This window comes from Balaenoptera acutorostrata, chromosome X, assembly GCF_949987535.1.
Source record: "Balaenoptera acutorostrata chromosome X, mBalAcu1.1, whole genome shotgun sequence".
NCBI lineage: Eukaryota > Metazoa > Chordata > Mammalia > Artiodactyla > Balaenopteridae > Balaenoptera > Balaenoptera acutorostrata.
Window position 1 is genome coordinate 18,856,785 of NC_080085.1, and position 22,096 is coordinate 18,878,880.

The following is a 22,096-nucleotide window of genomic DNA, read 5'->3' on the forward strand; positions in this document are numbered from 1 at the left end:
CATAGATATACATTCTTTTTTTTATATTCTTTCCCATTATGGTTTATCATAGGATACTGAATATAGTTCTCTGTGCTCTACGGTAAGCCCTTGTTGTTTATGCATTCCATGTATAAAAGCTCACGTCTGCTCACCCCAACCTCCCCCTCCAGCCCTCCCCCAACCCCCTCCCCCTTGGCAGCCACCAGTCTGTTCTCCACGTCCGTGACTCTGTTTCATAGATGGGTTGACTTGTGTCATATTTTAGATCAGGAAAGAGAATTTTACATCCTCATGAAGCCATTCACATTTGACTAGAAAATGAAGCACAGGAAGGTCAAATAGTTCACAAAGACAGCTTAATAGGCTAATTGCCGGGCCATGATTAAAAATCATACTTTCTTATTTGGACTTAGACAAGGCTATGTTACCAGGAATTGTGTTGGAAAAAAGGCACCTGCAGAAGTCCTAGGAATAAAATTTAGCATCCATCCCCACCTATGAAAACACTTAGACACTTTTGAAGAGCTGTTCATTTTAAGATGCTATTTTCTTATGATAAAAACAATATGTGTTCATTGAAGAAGGCATACAGAAAAGTAAACATGCAGAAAAGCGAGAGTAGAAATAATAAATTCACTTCAGATTCTTTGTGAGGTAGAGCCTTGCTATTCCAAGTGTGGTCTGTGGACCAGTAATGCCAGCAGCATCACCTTGGGCCCTTGATAAAAATACAGATTCCAAGGGCCCTCCTCCTTAGAGGCTGATGCAGTAGATCTGGGGTGAGGCCCAGAAATCTGTATTTTAACAAGCACCCCAGGAATCTTATGATTAGTTTTTTGGGAGACTCACTGCTTTAGAAAACTTTTTCATATGTACTTCCTAGCTCTGAAATACTATAAAATATGACCCAAATGATTTTGTACTCCTATGCCATTGAGTTACTTCAGCACATTTTAAATGGTGGTGCTAATTTCTCTTGAAAGATGGAATTTGCCATGCTGTATATGCGTCCTTCAGCACCTAGTGAGTTGGTTTCTTCTAGTGTCTGTGTTATCTTCAGTTGTAAGTTAGTAGGTACTTTTGGAAATTGTATTAATTTTATTTCCACAAAAGCATAATTTACAATCAGGGGATAGATTGGGCCTTGGTTTACTGTATTAGATAATCTCTTTGGTGGTGATTACACTTTAGAATTGCAGGACCTGTCATGGCAGAGGGACCAAGAAAGACCATGATTGGAGGAAGACTTTAATCTGGTTCTTGACAAAATGATAACTTAGACAGATGTAAACATAGTGAACTATAGTGTAAGAAAATATAGATAGAAAAATTAACTGCAGACATTATGTACATAACATAAATGACCTGCAGATGTTATGAAGCTTCAGTTTTAAATAAAGACAAAAACCAAATCTCTGTCACATAGTTTACTCTTCAGCAACCAATTCCTCAAAAACAACTTGGATTCTGTGTATGTTTATGAGATTTCAAAACACTACATGCTTCTTGAGAATTTTGAGAGCACTTTATTTGCATGGCACAGTACGGGTTTTAGACTGCTAATCATCTTTGATCCTCACTTGTGTTGTGGCACAAGAGTGGTCAAGGAAATGTGCCCTTGGGTTCCCTAGTTACTATATTAGTCAGGACATACCAATCACTGTAATAAGCGCCTCTAAACTCTTATTGGCTTTTACAATGAAAATTGTACTCTCTGCTCCTGGAATGTCCAACATGGGTGTCCCTGTAAGGCAGCTTTCCTCCAAGTAGGGACTCGGGAACCCAGGCTCCTTCCATCTTGTGGTTCTGCCTTCCTCTGGCTTTTTGGAATCCTCTCCATTCAGCCAGTGGATGGGGAAAGAGAGAGAGTGGAGGATTGCACAGGAGGTTTTGTGGGAAGGCCTAGAAGTGGAATGTGTCACTTCAACCCATATTCCATTGACCAGAACTCAGCCACATGACCCATTTAACTGCAAGAGAAGCTGGGCAATATAGTCTAGCTTTGTGCCCAGGAGCAAAATATCAAAGAACTTACCTAATTTTCTGGTTTGCTCCTCTCCCTCATCTCCACGACTCAGTGAGCATCTGATGGTGGGCACTCCTGTAATTGCTTTTGTAACTTCAAGGCCTAGCATGGTACTTCTCACATAGAAGATACTTCCTAAAAATTTCTAAAAGTTAACCGATGGCCCAATGCCCACTGTGCAGGAGGTGACATAGGAGCAGAACCCCAAAGGATAAGGAGGAATTTTCCAGGTAGGGGAGAGTGGAAAAGGGGGATGTTGAGCATGTTGGGTGATGGGACTAGCATTAACTTGGATGTTGCCTTCAAGGCAACAGTTTCCGGACTTCCCTGGCAGTCCAGTGGTTAAAACTCCGCACGTCCACTGCAGTGGGCATGGGTTCGATCCCTGGTCGGGGAACTAAGATCCCACATGCTGTGCAGTGCATCCAAAAAAAGAAAAAAAAAAAAGAGGCAACAGTTTCGGATTCAGTAGATCTTGGGGGAGGCCCAGGAATTTTCTAACAAGTTCTCAGGTGATGGTGAAGCTGCATACCTCTGGGCCGCCTCTAGGATTTAGGAAGGTCTCTTTGGCTTTGAGAACCTTCGAGAGGTACCTGCTTGGCTTACCTCAGGTGGTTTGACTCAGAGGAGCAAATGCAAGCTGTGGAATCTGAAGACCCAAATGTTAGTCCTGGAATTGACCCACACTTATAAGTCCTTTGACCTCTGACCTTTGTTTTATTTATCTGAAAATTGGAATAATAATAATAACCACCCCACAGCATCGTCATGAGGATCAAAAAAGGTCTTTATGATCTCTTAAATGTAATACAAATGTAAGCTGTCACTAATTGAAAACAAGGGGCAGGAAAATCTTCTTAAAAAAAAAAATCTTCCTAGTCAGAGGCTTTGGGAAATGATTTCATGCTGCTCTCTTAGTGGTGGATTCTCTCCTGAGATGCTTTGCTTTCCTCTACTTTATTTATTGCCATTTGGGGAAATTACCATACTGCTAAAAATGCTTTTTGAAAAAAAAGATGTGTTATTTTTCACGGACTGTTGCCGAGTCTTATTTTTGTTTTTTGATACATCTGAGCCTTAAGTGGCAGTAATTCAGTCATTACGGTCAGATCTGTTCCTGGCGTGGTAATATTAGCACCCCCAAGCTGTGCTCCCCAGCGTTCTGTCGGTGTACTTACAGCACGCTGGGGCAGCGCATCAGCGCCGTTGCCTCCCCGTGCGAGCTTCCCCGGTTCCATCTTCCAGCTCTCAGAGGTCTTTGTGTGCTATCGTCTCGGTCATGCCTTGCTTATGAAGGCCTCACACACTGTTCTTTCTTCATACCCACAGATTTCTGTGAAGTGTGGTTGTCGGAGTGTTTTGGGGTCTCTGTGACTGGACAGGAAATCTTTGTGGAACTAGAGGTGTTAATCCCTCACTGTGTGGCATGGGGAAAAGCGCAGAGGCTTTAAGAGTCAGACACACGTTGGTCTGGTCTAGGCTCCACTGCTTATTACACCTGTTCTCCAACTTGGTTGCACATTGGACTTAGCTGGGGGGGATTTAAAAACAATATTTATCGTGGGTCTCACCCTAGAGATACTGATTTAATTGGTCTGGAGTGGCCTGGGCATCTGGACTTTTAAAACTCCCCAGGTGATTCTACTAAGTTGGAGACCGACTGATTATGGGATCATGAGGCATTACTTAATGGTTGTAGGCGTCAAGTTTCCTTTTATGTAAAATGCGTACAATAACATCTCTCCTATAGCAATGCTGTGGGAGTTATAGATAATATGGGATGCCTTAAGCGGTGTGATTTTAAGGGAGCAGGAAACGCCGAAAAATCTAAAACCCCAACATACTTGCATCATGCTGCCTCTTTTACCGCCAGCATCAGGCCACATCCTAACAACTTCCCCAGTTGACCTGGCTCATCACAGACCCCTTGAGGGAAAAGCTTTTGAACTCACGTAAGCATATCTGCTGGCCGTGGACCTCCTTTGAATCTCTACTTATGCAGCCAGCACAGCTCTCACAGCCCAAAAGCGGTATTTTAAGGTTGAAGAACATACAGACCTTGTGTTAGGGTTGGGCTCTGCCCCTTTAACATTCTAGATTTTGGACCCTAATTGCAGCCTGTGTGTTCCCTGCTGTAGCTGGCCTTTCTGCCTATAGCTCTGAGTGATGGCCCTGCTCAGCATCCCCTCCAACACAGAAGCTATTCCTGCATTATTCAGCCTGTCCACAGTTCATGGTCCTGCTTCACACCCTGAAGCCTTCATAGCCCAAGCCCCGTCCCTCTCCCGAGGCCTACTCTCACCCCTCAGGTTGAGGTGTGCACTCTCCCCAGCCCAGGGTCTGGCATGCACTTTTGGGTGCTGGGGTCTCCAGATCATTATTTCTGTGCTTGCCTGGTTCCCTGCTTGGCTAAAAGACCCAGGAGATCAGGGGTATAGCTTTCTCCCCTGTCCATCTCCCCAGCACCTAGAACTATTAGTACATATCGGGTGCTCAGGATGTGCTGAATGAGTGAATGAAAGAAGGGTTCCTTATGTACTTACCGTGTATCCCATTCAATTAAAAACCCCATTTTTCACGAACAAGCTGAAATCTGAAGTTCCGTGTCCCCCAGCTACACTCTAAGTTCTCTGAATGTAGGTGCTGCATTCCTATTTCTTTACATTCCTCATGGCATCTGGGACGATACTTGGCCAACAGTAGGTGCTCAGTGAGCACTTCTTGTCTTTCTCAGGATTAGGGATGTGAACTCAAAAGGTCCAAAGGAATGACCTAAAACTACATGTTTATTATAGTGCCTCAAAAGAGCATGGACAAGGGCTAGATTTTGCTGATGAGAGTGGTGGTCTCCGAGGGGAAGTGTGCATACCTCAACAAGATCCACTGGGTCTGAGAAGAAAATTTTAGAACTTCTATATCTCTTTATTCTTTCCATTGAAAAAATACCTAGGCTATATTGAGTTTTGCTATATAGATGGCCATGGACCCTTCATTTGATCTGCGTGGCACATATGAGGCAAGACAGTGTTACCTTCACTGGTTAGTCTTTATTCCGTATATTAAAAATAATCTCAAGTCATTTACATATACCTGTAGATTTATGAATTTTATTATTGGTTTAATCCTCACAAAATGGACAAGTGATTTAAAAAATTCTTGTAGAGAAACAGGAATTGAAGCTATTACTAATTGTATAAGCACAAAGTGAATGGGAAAAAAATGGCAGAAGTGGCCCTTCGCCCACTCTAGTTACGCCATCTTGGTTGGCCAGATGACAAGGTAAAAACAATGGTGTTCTAACCAGATCTGGGAAGGATATGGTCAAAATATTTTGAAATAGTCAAGACAACCATATGAGATGTTGATTTCCATTGACTGTCATTGTATTAACCTAATCCTATATGGATAATGTGTCTTGAAGAATTAACTAAAAGTGTTTGAAGGATTAACTAAGGAGTTTGGAAAATATCTTTATTTCATTTTATCTTTCAAAATGTCTATTTCTGTATTTGTGAAAAACGTTCCTGATATGTTAGTCCTTTAGTATATCTCTATATAAATTAAAATGGCTATACATATCTTGGGTGTATATGCTGAAATACATTTAATTGCTAAGAGTGCATATCCACTGGGTTAGGATGCCACGCAAATGAGAGTGTGGGTTGTTCTTGATGGGCCAGTTGCCATCATCATGTCACACTGCTCTCACTTGGCTGGCTGACCGAGAGCCATCTCAGGAATGTGTGTTATTAGTCACCATGGTAATGGCACAGCTGGGAGGGGATGGGTCATTAAAAATTCATCATCACTATTGAGTTGGAAATTAACTCAGATCACACATCCTTCTAAGGTCAGGGCATGTTTTGCTTATAGAAAAAAGGCAACACTTAAGAAAATGTAACGGATTTTTAAAAATATGTATTATGGACATTACATGAGCGTATGGGGTTGTTCATATATTTGGAAGTGAACAGCAATGAAAACTGGAATTTACTCTGTCAAACATTTTGTTACTTATTTTAACTTCACAATAGCCCTATAAGGTAGGGATCATTCTCATTGTATGACAGAGATAAAATCAACGAGCTTAAGTGACTTGCCCAAACTCCCACATCTAGTAGGTTTGCAGCCAGGGTGCATATCTATATAATTGGTATTAGCCAATATATTGCATTTTGTTTCCAAAAGGTAAGAATTCATCTGCATTTTATCAAGTCACCTAATAATTGGAAGTTCTTGACAATTTCTAGACATGAAAGGCTGGGTAACAGCGGACTCCATGTCCTGAGTGGGAAAGCAAAATGTTCACGCTAAGGCCTGGGGCTGGAATTTTCATATCATCTATCTGTATTAGGTGGTGAAAAGCAAGCCAATTTTGGTTGAGCTTATTGACACTGTATCATCTTATGTCATTACTCAAGTGAAAGTTCTGCAGTTTTGTATGAGCAAGAGGTCCCTCCATGGAGCTTTGCCAACAGATTTTCCCAGGGTGCTCTGCAGAGCATCAGATATCAAATTCAACACAACAAATGTGCTTCTCTTTCTGTTAACAGGACAGTTGCCAACTATTTGGTGTGGAGGATGGTTTATTCCAGAATTCCAAACCTAAGCAGGCGCTTTCAGTATAGGTGGCTGGAATTCTCACGGGTACGTTTTAAGAAGATTGCAGTGTTACATCACTGGATAACTTCACATGCCGGAACAGTCTGTATATTAACTAATCCAATAAAAATCATCTTCAGGGATTGGATGAAACAATCCAATTGTTTAAACAGAGGGAGTTTTGCAGCTCGAACTCTATTTTTTTTTTTTTTGGCTTTATTTCTTTTTATTGAGGTAAACCTTACATACAGTAAGGTACACTCAAGCTCTTCTTTGATGAGGCTATATAGAGATATTGAGGGCAATACTTGGGACCACCATGTTGTTTTCGCTCTCCCCTTCTTATCAGTTTATTCCCCTTTCCCCCAGTGTTTTTAAGTGGGTCAGTGTAATTATAATTTTAATATTTCTTAGTGATATATTTGTAACTGTCTTTCATTTTCAGTATTCTGAATATTCAAAATATGCATGATATAAGTATTAGATGGTAAAGTTTCATCTTTAATTTAGGGGTAGAGTTTTGTCTTTAACTCTACCTTGATCTTCAGTCTTTTAGTTTATCCTAATTCTACTAGGCCAAAGAGGCCTAAATTTAGTCTCCTCTGAGATGTGGCTCAACTGCCTGAAACACTTTTCTTCTCCCCCTCCTCACCCAGCTCTGTGATCTTTGCTCCTCTCCCACTCTTGTTCTCCTCTTAACTTACATAGGTGTTACTCTTTGTTTCAGAGGCTTTTGTCTGAGTAATTCTCTTACTAATACAGGACTTAAGGATTTTGTGGCTTTTTTTTTTACATTTAAGAATTTTGTGACTTTAAAAAATATTTTAAGTTAATTTAATCTCAATTTGGAGTTAAGTAATGGCAAATTTTGTAAGCTATAATTTCATTTAATAGACATTTTAGTTACTAGAGAAAGTGATAAGTAGAGAAGTTCTTAGTGGGTCATTACTCTTGAGTAGTAGCACAATTATTTTGGATACATTTTGGCCCTTAAAGTCACTAGAGTATTGAGCTTTATAGAGAACATCATAAAACAACTATATATGTTGAGGTCATATCAAAGGGTTAAGCTACAAAAAAGGTAGATTATGTATATGTGTCTGTGTGTATTTTTAACTCCCATGGATCACATAAAATATGGTACCCAGCTGCTTTCCACCCCCACTGTGAAGAGAATAGAGAGGTGTAAGAAGTAGTGTGTGAAAATTTGAGGTTAGGTATGAAGGGATGTTTCTTGAGCATAAAGTGCTAAATATAATACTGAATCGCCAAAGAAGATTGTAGGATCTCTTTCTTTAGAAGTTTTAAAAATAGATTCATTCATTTCTTACCTCTGAGAGTGGTTGTGTTATCAGAAAGTAGAGGAAGAATAGATGAACTTCATTGTTAATCCCATTTGCTCTGAATCAACAACCTGGGTCTAACATCGTTCAAGGGATGCCTCCAGCCACCATTCTCAGAGCCTCCCTCCCTTGCTGTCTGCCTTCACTTTGCATTTTGAGTGCTCCAAACTCCCAACCTGCAAGGGCAACTTAAACGATATTTATTTCTTTGCTTTCATCCCCCAAGAGTAAACCTTTGAGCCTTCCAAGTCCTGCTTTGGAACTTCCTTACTTGTTTGTACGTGTTTTCTTGAAATGGTTTAATTGGGACAGATGAGAAAAACATTGACATCTATTTTTTACTTGGTCACCAGTGTGTTCTGTTATGACACAATGTAAATATGCTTCCTGGGTTGTTCATGGTGGGCATATTTTCCTGGTCTGTCTTGTGAGTGTACTTCCCAGAGCAAGGAAACCCTCACTGGGTAGGAGCTTTGATCACCTACTGATGTTAGACCTTTCTTGGTGGAACTTTAGTTCTCAGTAGATATTAACTACCATCTGGACACTTGGACAGCATCCCCTCACATCCCTGTTAACTGCAGAAAAGCTATGCTATTGTCCAAATCCTTTGTTTAATGGGGAAAATTGGAAGGAAAGGAGGAATACATTATTATCCACTCTTAAAATATTTTCACTTAGTTTTAAATATAATGGGACAAGCGGAATATTTTTCTTCGTCCGATTTTACCTTTGGTTTACTATCTGACACATGTATATGGGTTGGGGCCTGCAGTGTTTTGTAGACTGTTTCCTTCAGGTTGTTTGAACTTTTTTTCAGTCGTTGGTTTTATCCAAGTGAAGCTCAATCTGGATCGATTATCTCCCACAGGTAATCCAGGGTACCACAACTTTGTTGCCTCAGTGGGACAAATGTGTCAACTTTATTGAAAGTACCCTCCCTTATGTTGTTGGAAAAATGTTTGTGGATGTACACTTCCAGGAAGACAAGAAGGAGGTGGTAAGTGCTGCTCCCCAGCTGATAAAAACAAGAGCAGTTAACCAGATCTGACATGGATATGGTCAGCAGGCCAACATCAGCCTTCTAGCTCTTCAAGTGACGAATCTAGATCACAGTTTTGCTTCAAAGAGGAATTCCTGCAGTACCATATTAATTGAAAGCTCAAACTCAAATGTAGAATGTTATCATGAAAATTAAGAAAATTTAGAAATGAGAAAACAGCATGAAATCATGCCTTAAAGAGTCAGAATTTCTCCTGTAGAGATTAAATGTGTTAGGTCAATGCTTAGGAAAAAAGAGGACCTAAATAATTTTAGGATTGGATATTTGAACTATTGTAATTACAAAAGGTAGAGATTTTGTAGTCAGATTTCTTTGTTTTACAGATGAGGAAGCTGGAGACCCAGTGATGAAGTGATTTGTAATATATTTAACAACTTTTCTTTTTTTGCCAATTTTATTTATTTATTTTTTGTTCTTCAAAATAAGCAACTTTTAAAAAAATTGAAGTATAGTTGATTTACAACATTGTGTTAGTTTCTGGTGTACAGCAAAGTGATACAGTTATGTGTATAATAGTTATATATATAATATATATAGTATAATGTAATAATTAGTGATGTTGAGCATCTTTTCATATGCCTATTGGCCATCTGTGGAGAAATGTCAATTTAGGTCTTCTGCCCATTTTTTGGTTGGGTTGAAAACAAACAATTTTTTTATTGAAGTATAGTTGATTTACAGTGTATTAGTTTTGGGTATACAGCAAAGTGATTCAGTTATACATACATATATATCTATTCTTTTTCAGATTCTTTTCCATCATAGGTTATTACGAGATATTGAGTATAATTCCCTGTGCTATGCAGTAGGACCTTGTTGTTTATCTATTTTATATATATATTAGTGTGTATCTGTTAATCCCAAACTCCTAATTTATCCCTCTCCCCTTTCCCCTTTGGTAAACATAAGTTTGTTTTCTATGTGTGTGAGTCTATTTCTGTTTTGTAAATAAGTTGATTTGTATCATTTTTTTGGAGTCCACATATAAGTGATATCATATGGTATTTGTCTTTCTTCTGTCTTCACTTACTTCACTTAGTATGATAATCTCTAGGTCCATCCATGTTGCTGCAAATGGCATTATTTCATTCTTTTTTATGGCTGAGTAGTATTCCATCGTGTGTATATGTGTGTGTGTGTATGTGTGTGTGTACACCACATCTTCTTTATTCATTCATCCGTCGATGGACACTAGGGTTGCTTCCATGTCTCGACTATTGTAAATAGTGCTATTATGAACATTGGGTTGCATGTATCTTTTTGAATTAGAGTTTTCTCTGGATATATGCCCAGGAGTGGGATTGCTGGATCATATGGTAGTTCTATTTTTAGTTTTTTAAGGAACCTCCATACTGTTCTCCATAGTGGCTGCACTAATTTACATTCCCACCAACAGTGTAGGAGGGTTCCCTTTTCTCCACACCCTCCCATATTTAACAACTATTAAGTAGCTTTGAAACAGAAACAAAATGCAGGGATTTTTTCCCCCTTTCCTTATGCTGTCTTCTAAAAACTAGAGATGTGACATTTATTTCACAGAAAGCACTGTCAATTTTTTTCATAAGCTTAAAAAGAAATCCTTTTATTTTGTAAATTTCTAAACATATATGGAAAGAGCATTGTAATCAACTTCCATGTTGATTACACCCATGATCTGTGGCTATTCGTAATTGTCGTAGTGGTGTTAATGGCCCAACCAGATAAATCCACTAGTAAAAGGTGAGGTTTAATTTCATTCATTTACTCAACAAATATTTGTTGAACATCTGTTATATACCAGGCACTGTTCTAGGCACTTGGGATACAGCAGAGAACAAAGATCCCTGACCTCATTGAGAAGACATTCTATTGGTGAGGGTAGACAAAAAAAATCAATACAATGCATACATTAACAAGTGTATTAGGAGATGATAAGGACTCTGGAAGAGAGAAGAATGAGATCAGGGTAAAGACAAATCGGGAGCGCTGGAAGGTATGAATATGTGGGGTGGATTGTAGGGTTGAATAGGATGATCAAGGAAAGCCTCATTGTGAAGATGACATTTGGCAAAGATTTGAAGGAGGTGAGAGAATTAGATATGGCATCTATCTGGGGGAAGAGTGTTCTAAGCAGATGGAACAGTTAGTGCAAAATCCCTGAGGCAGGGATGTGCCTGGAGAGGTCAGGGAAGAGCAGGGAGGTCCACGTGGCTGGAGCAGCGTGAATGAGGGTGAGAGAAGTAGGCACTGAGGTCAGAGCAATAGCAGGGATGGGGTGGCGTTTTATAAGACTTGTAGAACATTGTAAGAATGTTGGCTTTTACGCTGAGTGAAGTGGGGAGCTAATGCAGGCTTTTTGGCAGAGGCCTGATGTGACTTGACTTATGTTGAGAGGATCACCCTGGCTGCTGTGTTGAGAAGAGATTGTGTCAGGTCAAGAATAGAAGCAGGGAGGCCAATTAGGAGACTATCAGAGGGACCAGGCCAGAGATGATGGTGGCTTGGACCAGATGGTAGCAGTGGAAGTTGTGAGAAGGGGTTGTATTCTGAATACATTCTGAAGGATAGAACCGGCGCAGTTTGCTGACAGATTTGTTGAGGGATCTGAGAGTAAGAGTTCTGAGTCTGATTAAATGGAAATACGGAGGTGCTATTAACTGAGAAGAGGAATACTGTGGGGAGGATCAGGTTTGGAAGGGAAGATCAGGAGTTCCGTTTTGGCCATGTTGAATTTGAGATGTTATCAGACTTCAGGTGGAGATGTCATGGAGGCAGTAGGGTATGTGAGTCTTGAGTTTAGGACAGGGGTTGGGGTTGAAGGTTGGAGGAGAGAGGAGGAGTGAAACGGTTGTCCAGGGGAGTGGGAGACTGAGTAAACTGAGGAAATGTAGTATGGCTGCTCTAGGTGAAGTTGGAGGTCATGAATTTTAAAAAGTCTCCTCATTTTGGCTGTGTTCTTCTCCATGTGTTTCAGCTACACTGGAGGAGAGGGTCTGTTTTAAAATAGAAATTTCAATTTAGCTAGGTTTTTTTTTTTTTTTGATGTGCATTTTCTTTGTGAAGAATTATATTTTACAAATGGCATGAAGCAGAATATCTAGATATGATTAACTAACGGAGGGGAGGAAAAATAATTTTTTCTCTACTCTTCTAGGTTCTTGTCTGAGACCGTCCTGTAATAAAAGATTAATAGGAGAAAAACAAACAAGTTTAATAACATGTGTACCTCTTCTACTCAGGAAAACTGAGTAACTCCCAGAAATGGCCCAAGCTACCACCTTAAATTCCAAGTCCAGCTAAAGACGAAATAAGACGTTGAGCACTGGGAGAAGCCAGTTATGGGCATCAGACAAAATGCAGTAAATAAGGGTATGGCTGTTATGAAGATTTAAGTCCTTGCCTTCTCCATTGATAAGAGTTTGTAGAGATTTAGTCATCCTCCTCTTGGTACAGAGAGGGAGACACCCTTACAATGGAGATTACCCTTTTAAATGTTAATTTCTCTCACAAAAGGGTGATTTCTACTGTTTTCAGGACAATTCCTGTGTCTGCAGCCTCTCAAAAATAATCAGCACCAAATAATCGATATGCCAAAGGGGCATATTTTGGGATGGTATATTTTGCTTCCCTTCACTAATAACAATCCATCGTAGTCAGTCAGATATGAATATGTAAGCACCTTGGATGCAGGTGGTCATTAAACATTGAATTTAAAGGCAAAGAAATAAAAAAGTCTGTTAAGCCATGATAATTCCACTGGTTGGTATTATGTGTTGATATGTATTACAACTATGTATTATGTGCTGAGGTTTGCTTTGGAATGCCATACATCTAAGCACATTTACTTGGATTTTTTTCTGTCTTTTGATACTTTGGAGAATTTTATGCCAAGTTCGAGACTTTATAGTTGAACCTGAAAGTACTCTTCTTGTAAATAATTCCACTGAAGAATTAATGTCTTATTTCAAAAAACTGAATATTCCCATTGTGTTTTCTTTCACTCCTTGGTCGGAGTAAATGGATTGAGAATTTATCAGATAATCACAGTGGTAACATTATAAGCCCTGGGAAGGATATAAAAACAATTAAGGGATAATGGAGGTGTTTTTATATAGCAGGATTTTTTTTTTTGGCAGTAGAAGAATTTTAAGTAATACGAAAGGTATGTGGATTAATTTGTTTGTCTCAGTTTTGGTGTGAAAGTCCCTTTTTCATGTGTCAGGATGTGACAAGTAAAGTTGATTTTGGCACTTCCCTTATTTTGATGTACATGGGGCGTGAAGGTAGTGTGATAGTTACACAGATACTCATTTATTTTACATAAAATTATTTGCCTCCCTTAAGCAGAAGCTATTTGCCTCAGGGAATACTTAAGTTGGAAACTTATAAGAGTAATATCTGGCTTTTTATAGCCGTGTTACAGGGCTCTCATCCAAGAACCACCTGGAACCACTGATTTACTTGAAAAACGTTCTTTATTATTAGCTACAATCCAAAGAGAAAAACAAAAATATCCCCAATGGGACAAATTCCAGAGACACTAACTCAGAGGGGTGGCTGCCATTGTTTTATTTTCAAAAACAGTTGTTAAGCAAATGAATACAGTCAGAAGGTTAAACTTCAGGTACTTCTCAAACTTTAATGTGTACAGGAATCACCGAAGGATCTGGTGGTTAAAATGCAAAATCTCATTGCCTTTTAACTTGGTCTGGGGTAGGACCCAAGAATTTGCATAACAAGCTCCCAAGCAGTGCTGACGCTGCTGGTCTAGGGACCACACTTGGAGTAGCAAGGCCTTAGCACCATTCATTTGTTTGCAGTTACCACCAAAAAACAGCTCTGGCAATTCACGTGAGCAGGGCAGGCATTTGACTCAGGGCAGCAGTACATCGTTTACTAAAGCCTGTTGCATTAGTGCAAGTAATCGCTTCAATTTTCAGGTCATAGAAAATTTCCCTGATTCAAATTGCTTTAAGTGGACTGTGCCAAACCCCGTGTGAGGGCCTTCAGGCTACTTTTTAGTTCTGCTTTTTTTTGTTGTTGTTTTTTTCCTCTGAGCTATTTAGTTTTCCTTTGAACACTGGTACCTGGGTTCCTCTAAGAGACTTTATGCTTCTCAGTATTTCTGTTTTTACAGCCTCTTTTTTTTAAAATAAATTTATTTTTTTGGGCTGCGTCGGGTCTTCGTTTCTGTGTGCAGGCTTTCTCTAGTTGCAGCGAGCGGGCGCTACTCTTCGTTGCGGTGCACGGGCTTCTCCTTGCGGTGGCTTCTCTTGTTGCGGAGCACGGGCTCTAGGTGCGTGGGCTTCAGTAGTTGTGGCTCGTGGGCTCTAGAGCGCAGGCTCAGTAGTTGTGGCGCACGGGTTTAGTTGCTCCACGGCATGTGGGATCTTCCCGGACCAGGGCTCGAACCCGTGTCCCCTGCATTGGCAGGCGAATTCTTAACCACTGCGCCACCAGGGAAGTCCCCTGGTTTTTGGTTTTTTGAGAGAAGTCAGAAATATGGACTTGTATGTGAAATATCCTACATTTTAAATCTTGGTCAATACTTTGGAGGCCAAACTGAATATGTCCTTGGAATACCATTTTGTGCCTTTTACACTAACATTTTCTCTCCAGTTTTCAGACCCAAAGTCATGACCGTGTCTGTCAGAGAACTTTTTAAGTTTTGTAATCTTATTTAGAAGATCATGCATAGTTTAAAAATACAGCATATTAGCTAAACATTTAACAAGTTGCTTTTGTGGAAAGTTATATGAAGGGTATGAAAGTAGAACTCTCTCAGAGAATCCATGGTGTATTGTCACTGTAAATAGAGATGATGCTGTCATCCTACTGTGACAAACCCTGATCTGTAGGCTCATGACCTAAATGACAGGAGAGAGATTTAGGGGTATGTGTGTACGTGGCGAGGGATGTCTAAAGTTGTTACTTGTTTTTCTCTTCCATTTTTAAATTATTAATGATAATTTATATCTGTAACGTATGAGTAAATGCCCCAGATAGATATCAGTGTCCACGGTGGGCACATGAAGATCCCAGCGATGGCTATATAATGTTTTAAAAATCTGATGATGATAATAAGGTAGCTAACTTTTACTGAGTTTTAGTTGGATGTCTGGTACGCATTCTATAAGAGCTTTCGATGCGTTAACTCATTTAGTCCTCACGGTGGCCCTGTAATTGCTATTACTGCCCTCATGTTTCCAGATGAGGACACTGAGGCTCAAAGAGTTTAAGTAAATTCCCCAAGGTCACACAGCCTGAAAATGCTTTAGGTGGGGTTCAAGTCCAGACAGTCTAGCTTTAAGTCAGTGTTCTGTTCCCTTGCTTCTCTCTGAAAAACACTTGAATCTTCACCATTTTTATGACTGGCATGAGGAGACCAGTCATAATGAAGAGACTTCTTAGTGGCTTGTCCTATGACTGATTCACCCTTATCAGGAAATTACTTATTCATGTATTAATATCTTACACAAATAAAAGGCACATATTTCCTATTTCTTAGCATTTTAGAGGTAGGGAACAGTTGGAATAGGTTTTGCTTCTAGTAGCATTCTAATATTTTAAAGACAAATAGAGTGAAAGCTTAATCAGTTCAAGTCTAACCAGGTGACATTGCATTTTTTTGTGTTCATAGAATTTTCAGAAGAAACAGGGAAACAGTAAGAAACAAGCTGATTATCAGAGATTTCATCTAAGAGCAACATTTGAGGTTCATCTTTGGCTCAGTCCACACACTGAGCTCAATTTCCAGTATTTTCTACATATATCATTCTGAGGAGTGATCCCTGATGCTTGGAATGATGACCTAAGGCTCTGTAAGATTTCTTCATCAAAACAGTCTTTAAAATGGTTACCGTTTTTTGGGGTTACTAAGGCAGAAACGTAAACATACACGTCAAAGAACAATTTTCTATCGTGTTGATGCGAAGGAGAAAAAGATCTTTCCGCTTTATGCTTTGAATTGTAGTTTCTAGAAAATTCAAGGAAATTGGAATTCCCATTTGAACATTTTGGCTGAGCTGAGTTATTAAACCACATGATTTTATTTCATTATAGATACTCTGTCCCCAAATTACTTATCTTTATTCATATATCTCAGCTCTGCCAATGGGCATTTTATTGCTATTCTCTCACATTATCTGTTTTTGTTGTAGGGTGAACCCTATTAAAGAAAAAAATATTCTGATACTTGTTAAAATGATAAGGAAGCCTTTATTCAGGACTATTGCAAAGGGTGTCAAGACTTTCAAAGTAGGAGAGCGAGATCGGGCTCAACTGTGAACATGGCAGAGACAGCTGGGGGTTGGCCCAGGAGCAGGGTGAAGGAGGCAGTGGATGGAAAATGACTTAAGAGGAAATGTTCAAAGGTCAGGGGACTTTTTCTGAAGGCAGGCCAGGGTGCACAGATATCAAGGGTGGGGGATAAGGAATCTGACAGATATGGAGGGTGCTCAGATATCATGTGTAGAGGGGGTTCTCTCTAAACTGACTTACCGGGATTCTTGCTAAAACTGGGCTGTGCAGGCCTGGCACAGGGCTTAGAGGAACCTGACTAAAGGTTGGTCAACGAGAGAGTTTTTGTCAACACTCAAATCAAAGATAAAGTCACTGGTCTCCTATTATACATTAAAACATTCTGTATGCAGAAGGTTAATTTAGTTAAAGAGGAACAAATCTTTTATTATACTTTAGATTGAGATTTTATTAAGTGAAGAATTAAAGCTTTATTTACTGTGTAAAACAATTCACTGATTTCTCCTGTACTCTAGTAGCTGATTCCTTTTTTCTCTTTATGGTAAGGACATCGTTCATGTCCCCAAGTAATGCCATGGATGACCTAGAGTATCTTCTAATTTTCTGAGTGCTCTGCATGAGCAATTCTGGTAGTAATTCCTATCCCAAGAACGGGTTTCTCCTCCCATCCCATACTGCTGCAGCTGGTGCCGAAGACTTAAGTACCCACATGGGTCCAATTGCAGTGGTGGAGTTTGAACTTGCAACCTCCATGCACTAGGAGTTCACCTCATTAGTTAGCCAAGATAATTGAATTGATGTACTGCCATTAATATTGAAGTTCTCCAATTCCCTTGCTCACCGTTTTTCTCAGTGGTTGAATAAATGAGATGTAACTCTAACGTTAGTGGCAGAAGTCACTTGAAAGTCAGTGTCATGCATCATAGCAATGCCTTTATACCGAGGGGTTCTTGGTTCCTTACAGATGCTGTTACAAGAGTTGCTCTCAGTATAGCCATTGTACTGATAAAGATAAAGCTCCCTTCAACGCAAGTCATGCAAAGTAAAGGATGTTCTATCTGGCTATCAAGTGTCCCTGTTTCCGTTTGCCTAGGCAATGGTGTCAGCTATTATATCAATCAGTTTCTCTGGGTCTTTGCAGAAGATCCGTTTGAATTAAGGCAAAACAAACTGATTTGAGTTTTAAAGGGCTTTTAAAATACAGTTATAAAATACTGACCTTATTAAGAAGTTACATCTGATTTTCTGAAAACTTGCATTAGCATCTCATAGCCCAGCTCTGTTCTTATCATCTTGGGCAAATTAACCTCTTTGTTTCTCTACCTTCCTGTTTATGAATGGTACACAAGGTTTTGCTGCTATAGTAATGCTGTGTAACGCTCAGCCACAAAACGTCAGTGGCCTTCACCAATTAACAGTTAATGTTGATGCACCTGGAGTTGGTTGGTGGTTCCCCTGGGCAGCTCTGCTTATTTTGGCTTGGTTTGTCTAATGTCTGGGGGTTGGCTGGTCTAGGCTGGCTTCAGCAGAGGTGGCCAGGATGACTTGGCTCTACTCCAAGTATTTTACTTCCTTCAGCCGGCTAGCCTGGGCACGTTCTCATAGCGATGGCAGAGGTGCAAGTGAGCAGGCGGAGACACGTGAGGCTTCCTGAGGCCCAGGCTCAGGACTGGCATAGTGTCATGTCTGCATTCTGTTCACCAAAGCAAGCCACAAGGCCAGTCCAGAATGACAGAGCGGGGAAATAGACTCTGCCTTTTTAGTGAAAGGTCCCACAGCAAAGGGCATGGATAGAGGAATGGGGGTATAGAGTTAAAAGCCATCGTTGCAGTGAATCATAGATAGGGATACAAACAGTACCTACTTCGCTGTTTTGTGATGAGGACTGAGTGAGACAATCCACGTAGAAGGCTTAGCACATGCCTGGGGCATAGTGAGTGCCCAGTGAATGTCAGCTACTGTTACTACCGTGTGCCATGCCTAAGATTAATCATGAAGAGAGAATGCATACTATCAAAGAACCGTGGCAACTCTCCTGCACTGAGATCTCTTCTTTCTGATTTTTCTTCAAAAGAGTGAGCGTGAGGGAGGTACCTGGGTGTTTTGCTGTTCCTAGTCCTGCATATATGCCCAGTGTAGTAGCTTTCAGTTGGGATAAAGATCCTTTCACGGCTAGTGCCCTAGCCACGTTCCAGAACCTGCCCTATCATTTAATGCTAAATCTGGCTCATAAGAGAGTCTCATGCAACTATTCAAGGAGCCAAATATAATTTCTATAACAGATCCAGGTTTCACAACTCTCTACGGGCTAAATCTTATTACAGCAAATGTCATAAGACCCCAATCCTGACAGCTCTTTTTAAGCAACCTTTGGTAAAATGACATCCAGCAAAACAAGTAATTCAGAAAGGTCATTGGGAATTCTTTTGAAATAAGTGTGGACACTACTCTTGCCCTTGTCCTTGAGTGTGCTGCCACGATGATGACACATTTGGCCCGCCTTTCTTGTTTGTTGTCTCTATCTCTGGATAACATTGGACACTGTTGCCTTTGCCACTTATTATCGGCCACAGTCTTGTCAAGTAGATCTGATCAGGCCTGTGGGCTGCGGGCACCCTGTCCTGGAAATTCATTGGCTGAAAGAAAGCACTTAGGCCCTCCAACAGAGCAGAGTTTTGGATGTGACCAGGGAGAATTCCTTGCTGGAGGGAGTTTACCCACAGCCAAAAGCTAGACCATTATGAGACTGGTTGACTTCTAAATATTATTCTGGTTTCTGATCCGTTCCCTCGAAGAGTAGGAAAGTGGGAAACAGAAAAAGATGAGTTAGAAAATCAGAGCACAGTCTCTCTGTTCATATCCAGTAAATAGGATTTTACTCTTATTACCTCCCCCCGAGCCTTATGCTTTTTGATAACAGGACATGCTAAACTCCTGCCCCACCAGACTAACATGCTTTATAGCATGTCTGGGGCCCAAATAACTTGACATTTTTTTCTTTCGCCAACATTTTAAATAGCTATGCAAGTTTGTTAATCCTGACAAACTGGTATGATTTGTTTTATCATACCAGCTTGCTTGGCTGTCAGAAACTGAGGGTTTTCTAACTATCCTTAGCTTTTCTGGCTTTACCACCTCTCCCACCTTAACATGGGTCTCTTCTTTACTTCTTATTTCAATGCCATTATTATATTTTTATCAGGAGCCAATTCAAAGTTGTTTTCATAAATACAGTATAAATAATGAGTCAGTGGATAGTTAACATTTATTAGTGCATTGATTTATTTAATGTCTGTGTTTCTAGTGAAGTGACAGTTGCCAGAAAGAAAAGTTTTAGGAACTTCCCTTAGATTTCAGCCTATTTCTTCCAGGTTAACCACATGAATTATTGATAATAATTTTTGTTTTTCACATTCAGTCATCAAGTGGTTATAATTTAAGGAACCATGTCTTGCTCTAGACCAATGAGGAGACTAGAGACTTTTTAATCTTATGTTTTATTAAGATATTACTTATAATTTCTGAACATATTAAAGAGGAAAATCTCTTCAACATTATGCTTTTATTTAAGAATTTCATTAAAATTACTTTAAGATTAATGCATATAATAACCTTGAAGATTGTTTTTCTTCTTTAAGAACTCTATCAGCCTATAGCTATTTCTATCAGATATATAATATATATGTATATACATATATATATATATTTTTAAACCATTCTTAGCCATCTGTTCTGTACCACGTTGGCATCATCAACCTCAGAATGGACTGGGCTAACTTACTGAGTCATTTGAGTTCCACTGAAGTTTATATTTGGAATAACTGCTGGAATAACTGTTATACATTAGCATGTATAAAAGATATTTGATTAAATTTCATTTCTTTGCTAGATACCCACTGGAGGTTTTGAAAACATAAATCAACTTCTATTTATTGAACATCTGCTACATGTATCGTATGAGATATGAAATCATACCATGTGAAAAATCATATCATGTAAGATGTGGAATCATAAAACTAACAGTGGTGAGATATGAAATCATAAAACTAACAACTTTAAATTTGCAGAACACCATAGGGGAAGAAAAATTATTTTTCCCTTTAACCTCCTAGGTTCTTGGCTAAGATCCCTCTGTAATAAAAAGACAGATTAACAGGAGAAAGAGAGAAGTTTAATAACATGTATACCTCCTGTATACATGAGAGAGACCCAGGAAAACTGAGTAACTCCCCAAAATGGCCCAAGTCATCACCTTAAATACCATCTCCAGCTAAAGTCAAAAGATGTTGTTGTCGGGGGAGGGAAGCCAGTTATGGGAGGTTACCAAAGCACGGTAAACAAGGGTAAGGTTGTTATACAGATTTAAGTTTTGACTTCTCCACTGGTAAGAGTTTCTAGAGATTTAGTCATGACATCTTCCTGGTACAGAGAGGGAGACACCCTTTCAAATGGAGGTTTCCCTTGTAAATGTAAATGTCTCTTACAAAAGGGTAACTTCTCTGTTTTCTGAGCTTTTTCTAATCTGCTGTTCCTTAAAAATAATCAGCCTAAAATATAAAATAATCCTCATGCCAAAGAGGTATGTTTTGGGGTGGCAAATTCTGCTCCCCTTCAACACTTTTTAGTTGCCTTACATATCCATGATCTCATTCGATCTAAATCATGATTCCTGTCTTCGAAGCTTATGGATTTCTTGGGGAGATCAAATAAATATAAATGGCAATTAAACACACACCTATATTGTTCTGAATATAAGCCTAATAGGAACTCAGAGAAGGGACTGAAAGTGTGGGTTTAAGTGTTTTGGATTCATTGGTATGAGGTAGGATCTGAGTTGGCCTTGTAGGATTTCTTTGTCACCAGAGACAAAGCTTTGAAGGAAACTACAACTGACAGTGGGGTGAACTGACCCCTTTTGTTAGCAAGCCGAACTCGATGTGCAGTAAAGTCAGTCTACAGACACTGGGTTGTGGTGAAGGGAAGTGCAGCATTTATTTGCAGGGAGAATGGGCAGCTAATGCTCAAAAGACCTGTACTCCTTGATGGCTTTTGGGCAAGGGTTTTTATTTTACTAATTTATTTATTTATTTATTTACATTTATTGTGCACTTTATTTCTGTTATTATTACATTGTAACATATAATGAAATAATTTTACAACTCACCATAATGCAGAATTGGTGGGAGCCCTGAGCTTGTTCTCCTGCAACTAGATGGTCCCATCTGGGAGTGATGGGAGACAGTGACACCCAAAGTGTGTTGCTTCTGTCCAGTCTACTCCGTAAGATGCAGCTTAACCGTCATTTGCCACTCACTGATAGGGTTTTGATACGAGTCTGCAAGCAGTTGATGTATTATGGTCTCTGTGCAGTCACACCTCTCTGCTACTGATTATCTGTATTTGCAGCCGCTCCCCAGCACTAGCATCACTGCCTCAGCCCCACTTCAGATCATCAGGCATTAGATTCTCACAAGGAGCGCACAACCTAGATCCCTCGCGTATGCAGTTCACAGTAGGGTTGGGCAAGGGTTTTAAAATGCAACATTAGGGGTGAGGGCGCTGTGGACATTCTTCTGATTGGTTGTTGGTGAGGTAACAGGGTGATGTTTTGAGAATCTTAAGCATCAGTCTTCTGGTTCCATCCAATCTGAGGTCTGCATGCTTGTGGTCAGCAGTTTCCATCTGGTGGGGTTCTGGTTTCTGTAAACCAACTCAAAGATATGTGTCAGATTGTTATCTGTATCCCTTGAGGAGGAACTAGGAGTCCTTTGACTCTGTTTTATGGCTGAAATATTGTGTAGCTATCGTAACTTTTTGCTTGATTGCTTTGACTTTGTTTCT

The 22,096-nt window shown here is 39.8% G+C and overlaps 1 protein-coding gene across 4 annotated transcripts in view; it reads left to right on the top strand.

The window, feature by feature from the left end:
• PHEX (phosphate regulating endopeptidase X-linked) overlaps window positions 1-22,096 on the top strand; it is a 195,443-nt gene that overhangs the window by 57,705 nt on the left and 115,642 nt on the right. For 3 of the 4 annotated variants that reach the window (XM_007174661.2, XM_057539099.1, XM_057539100.1), the window contains 2 exons: window positions 6,562-6,655; window positions 8,825-8,953. The exons of the other annotated variant lie outside the window; for it this stretch is intronic. In XM_007174661.2, the coding sequence (XP_007174723.2) occupies window positions 6,562-6,655; window positions 8,825-8,953 (223 nt within the window). The remainder of the gene's footprint in view (window positions 1-6,561; window positions 6,656-8,824; window positions 8,954-22,096) is intronic. 4 annotated transcript variants of the gene reach the window in all.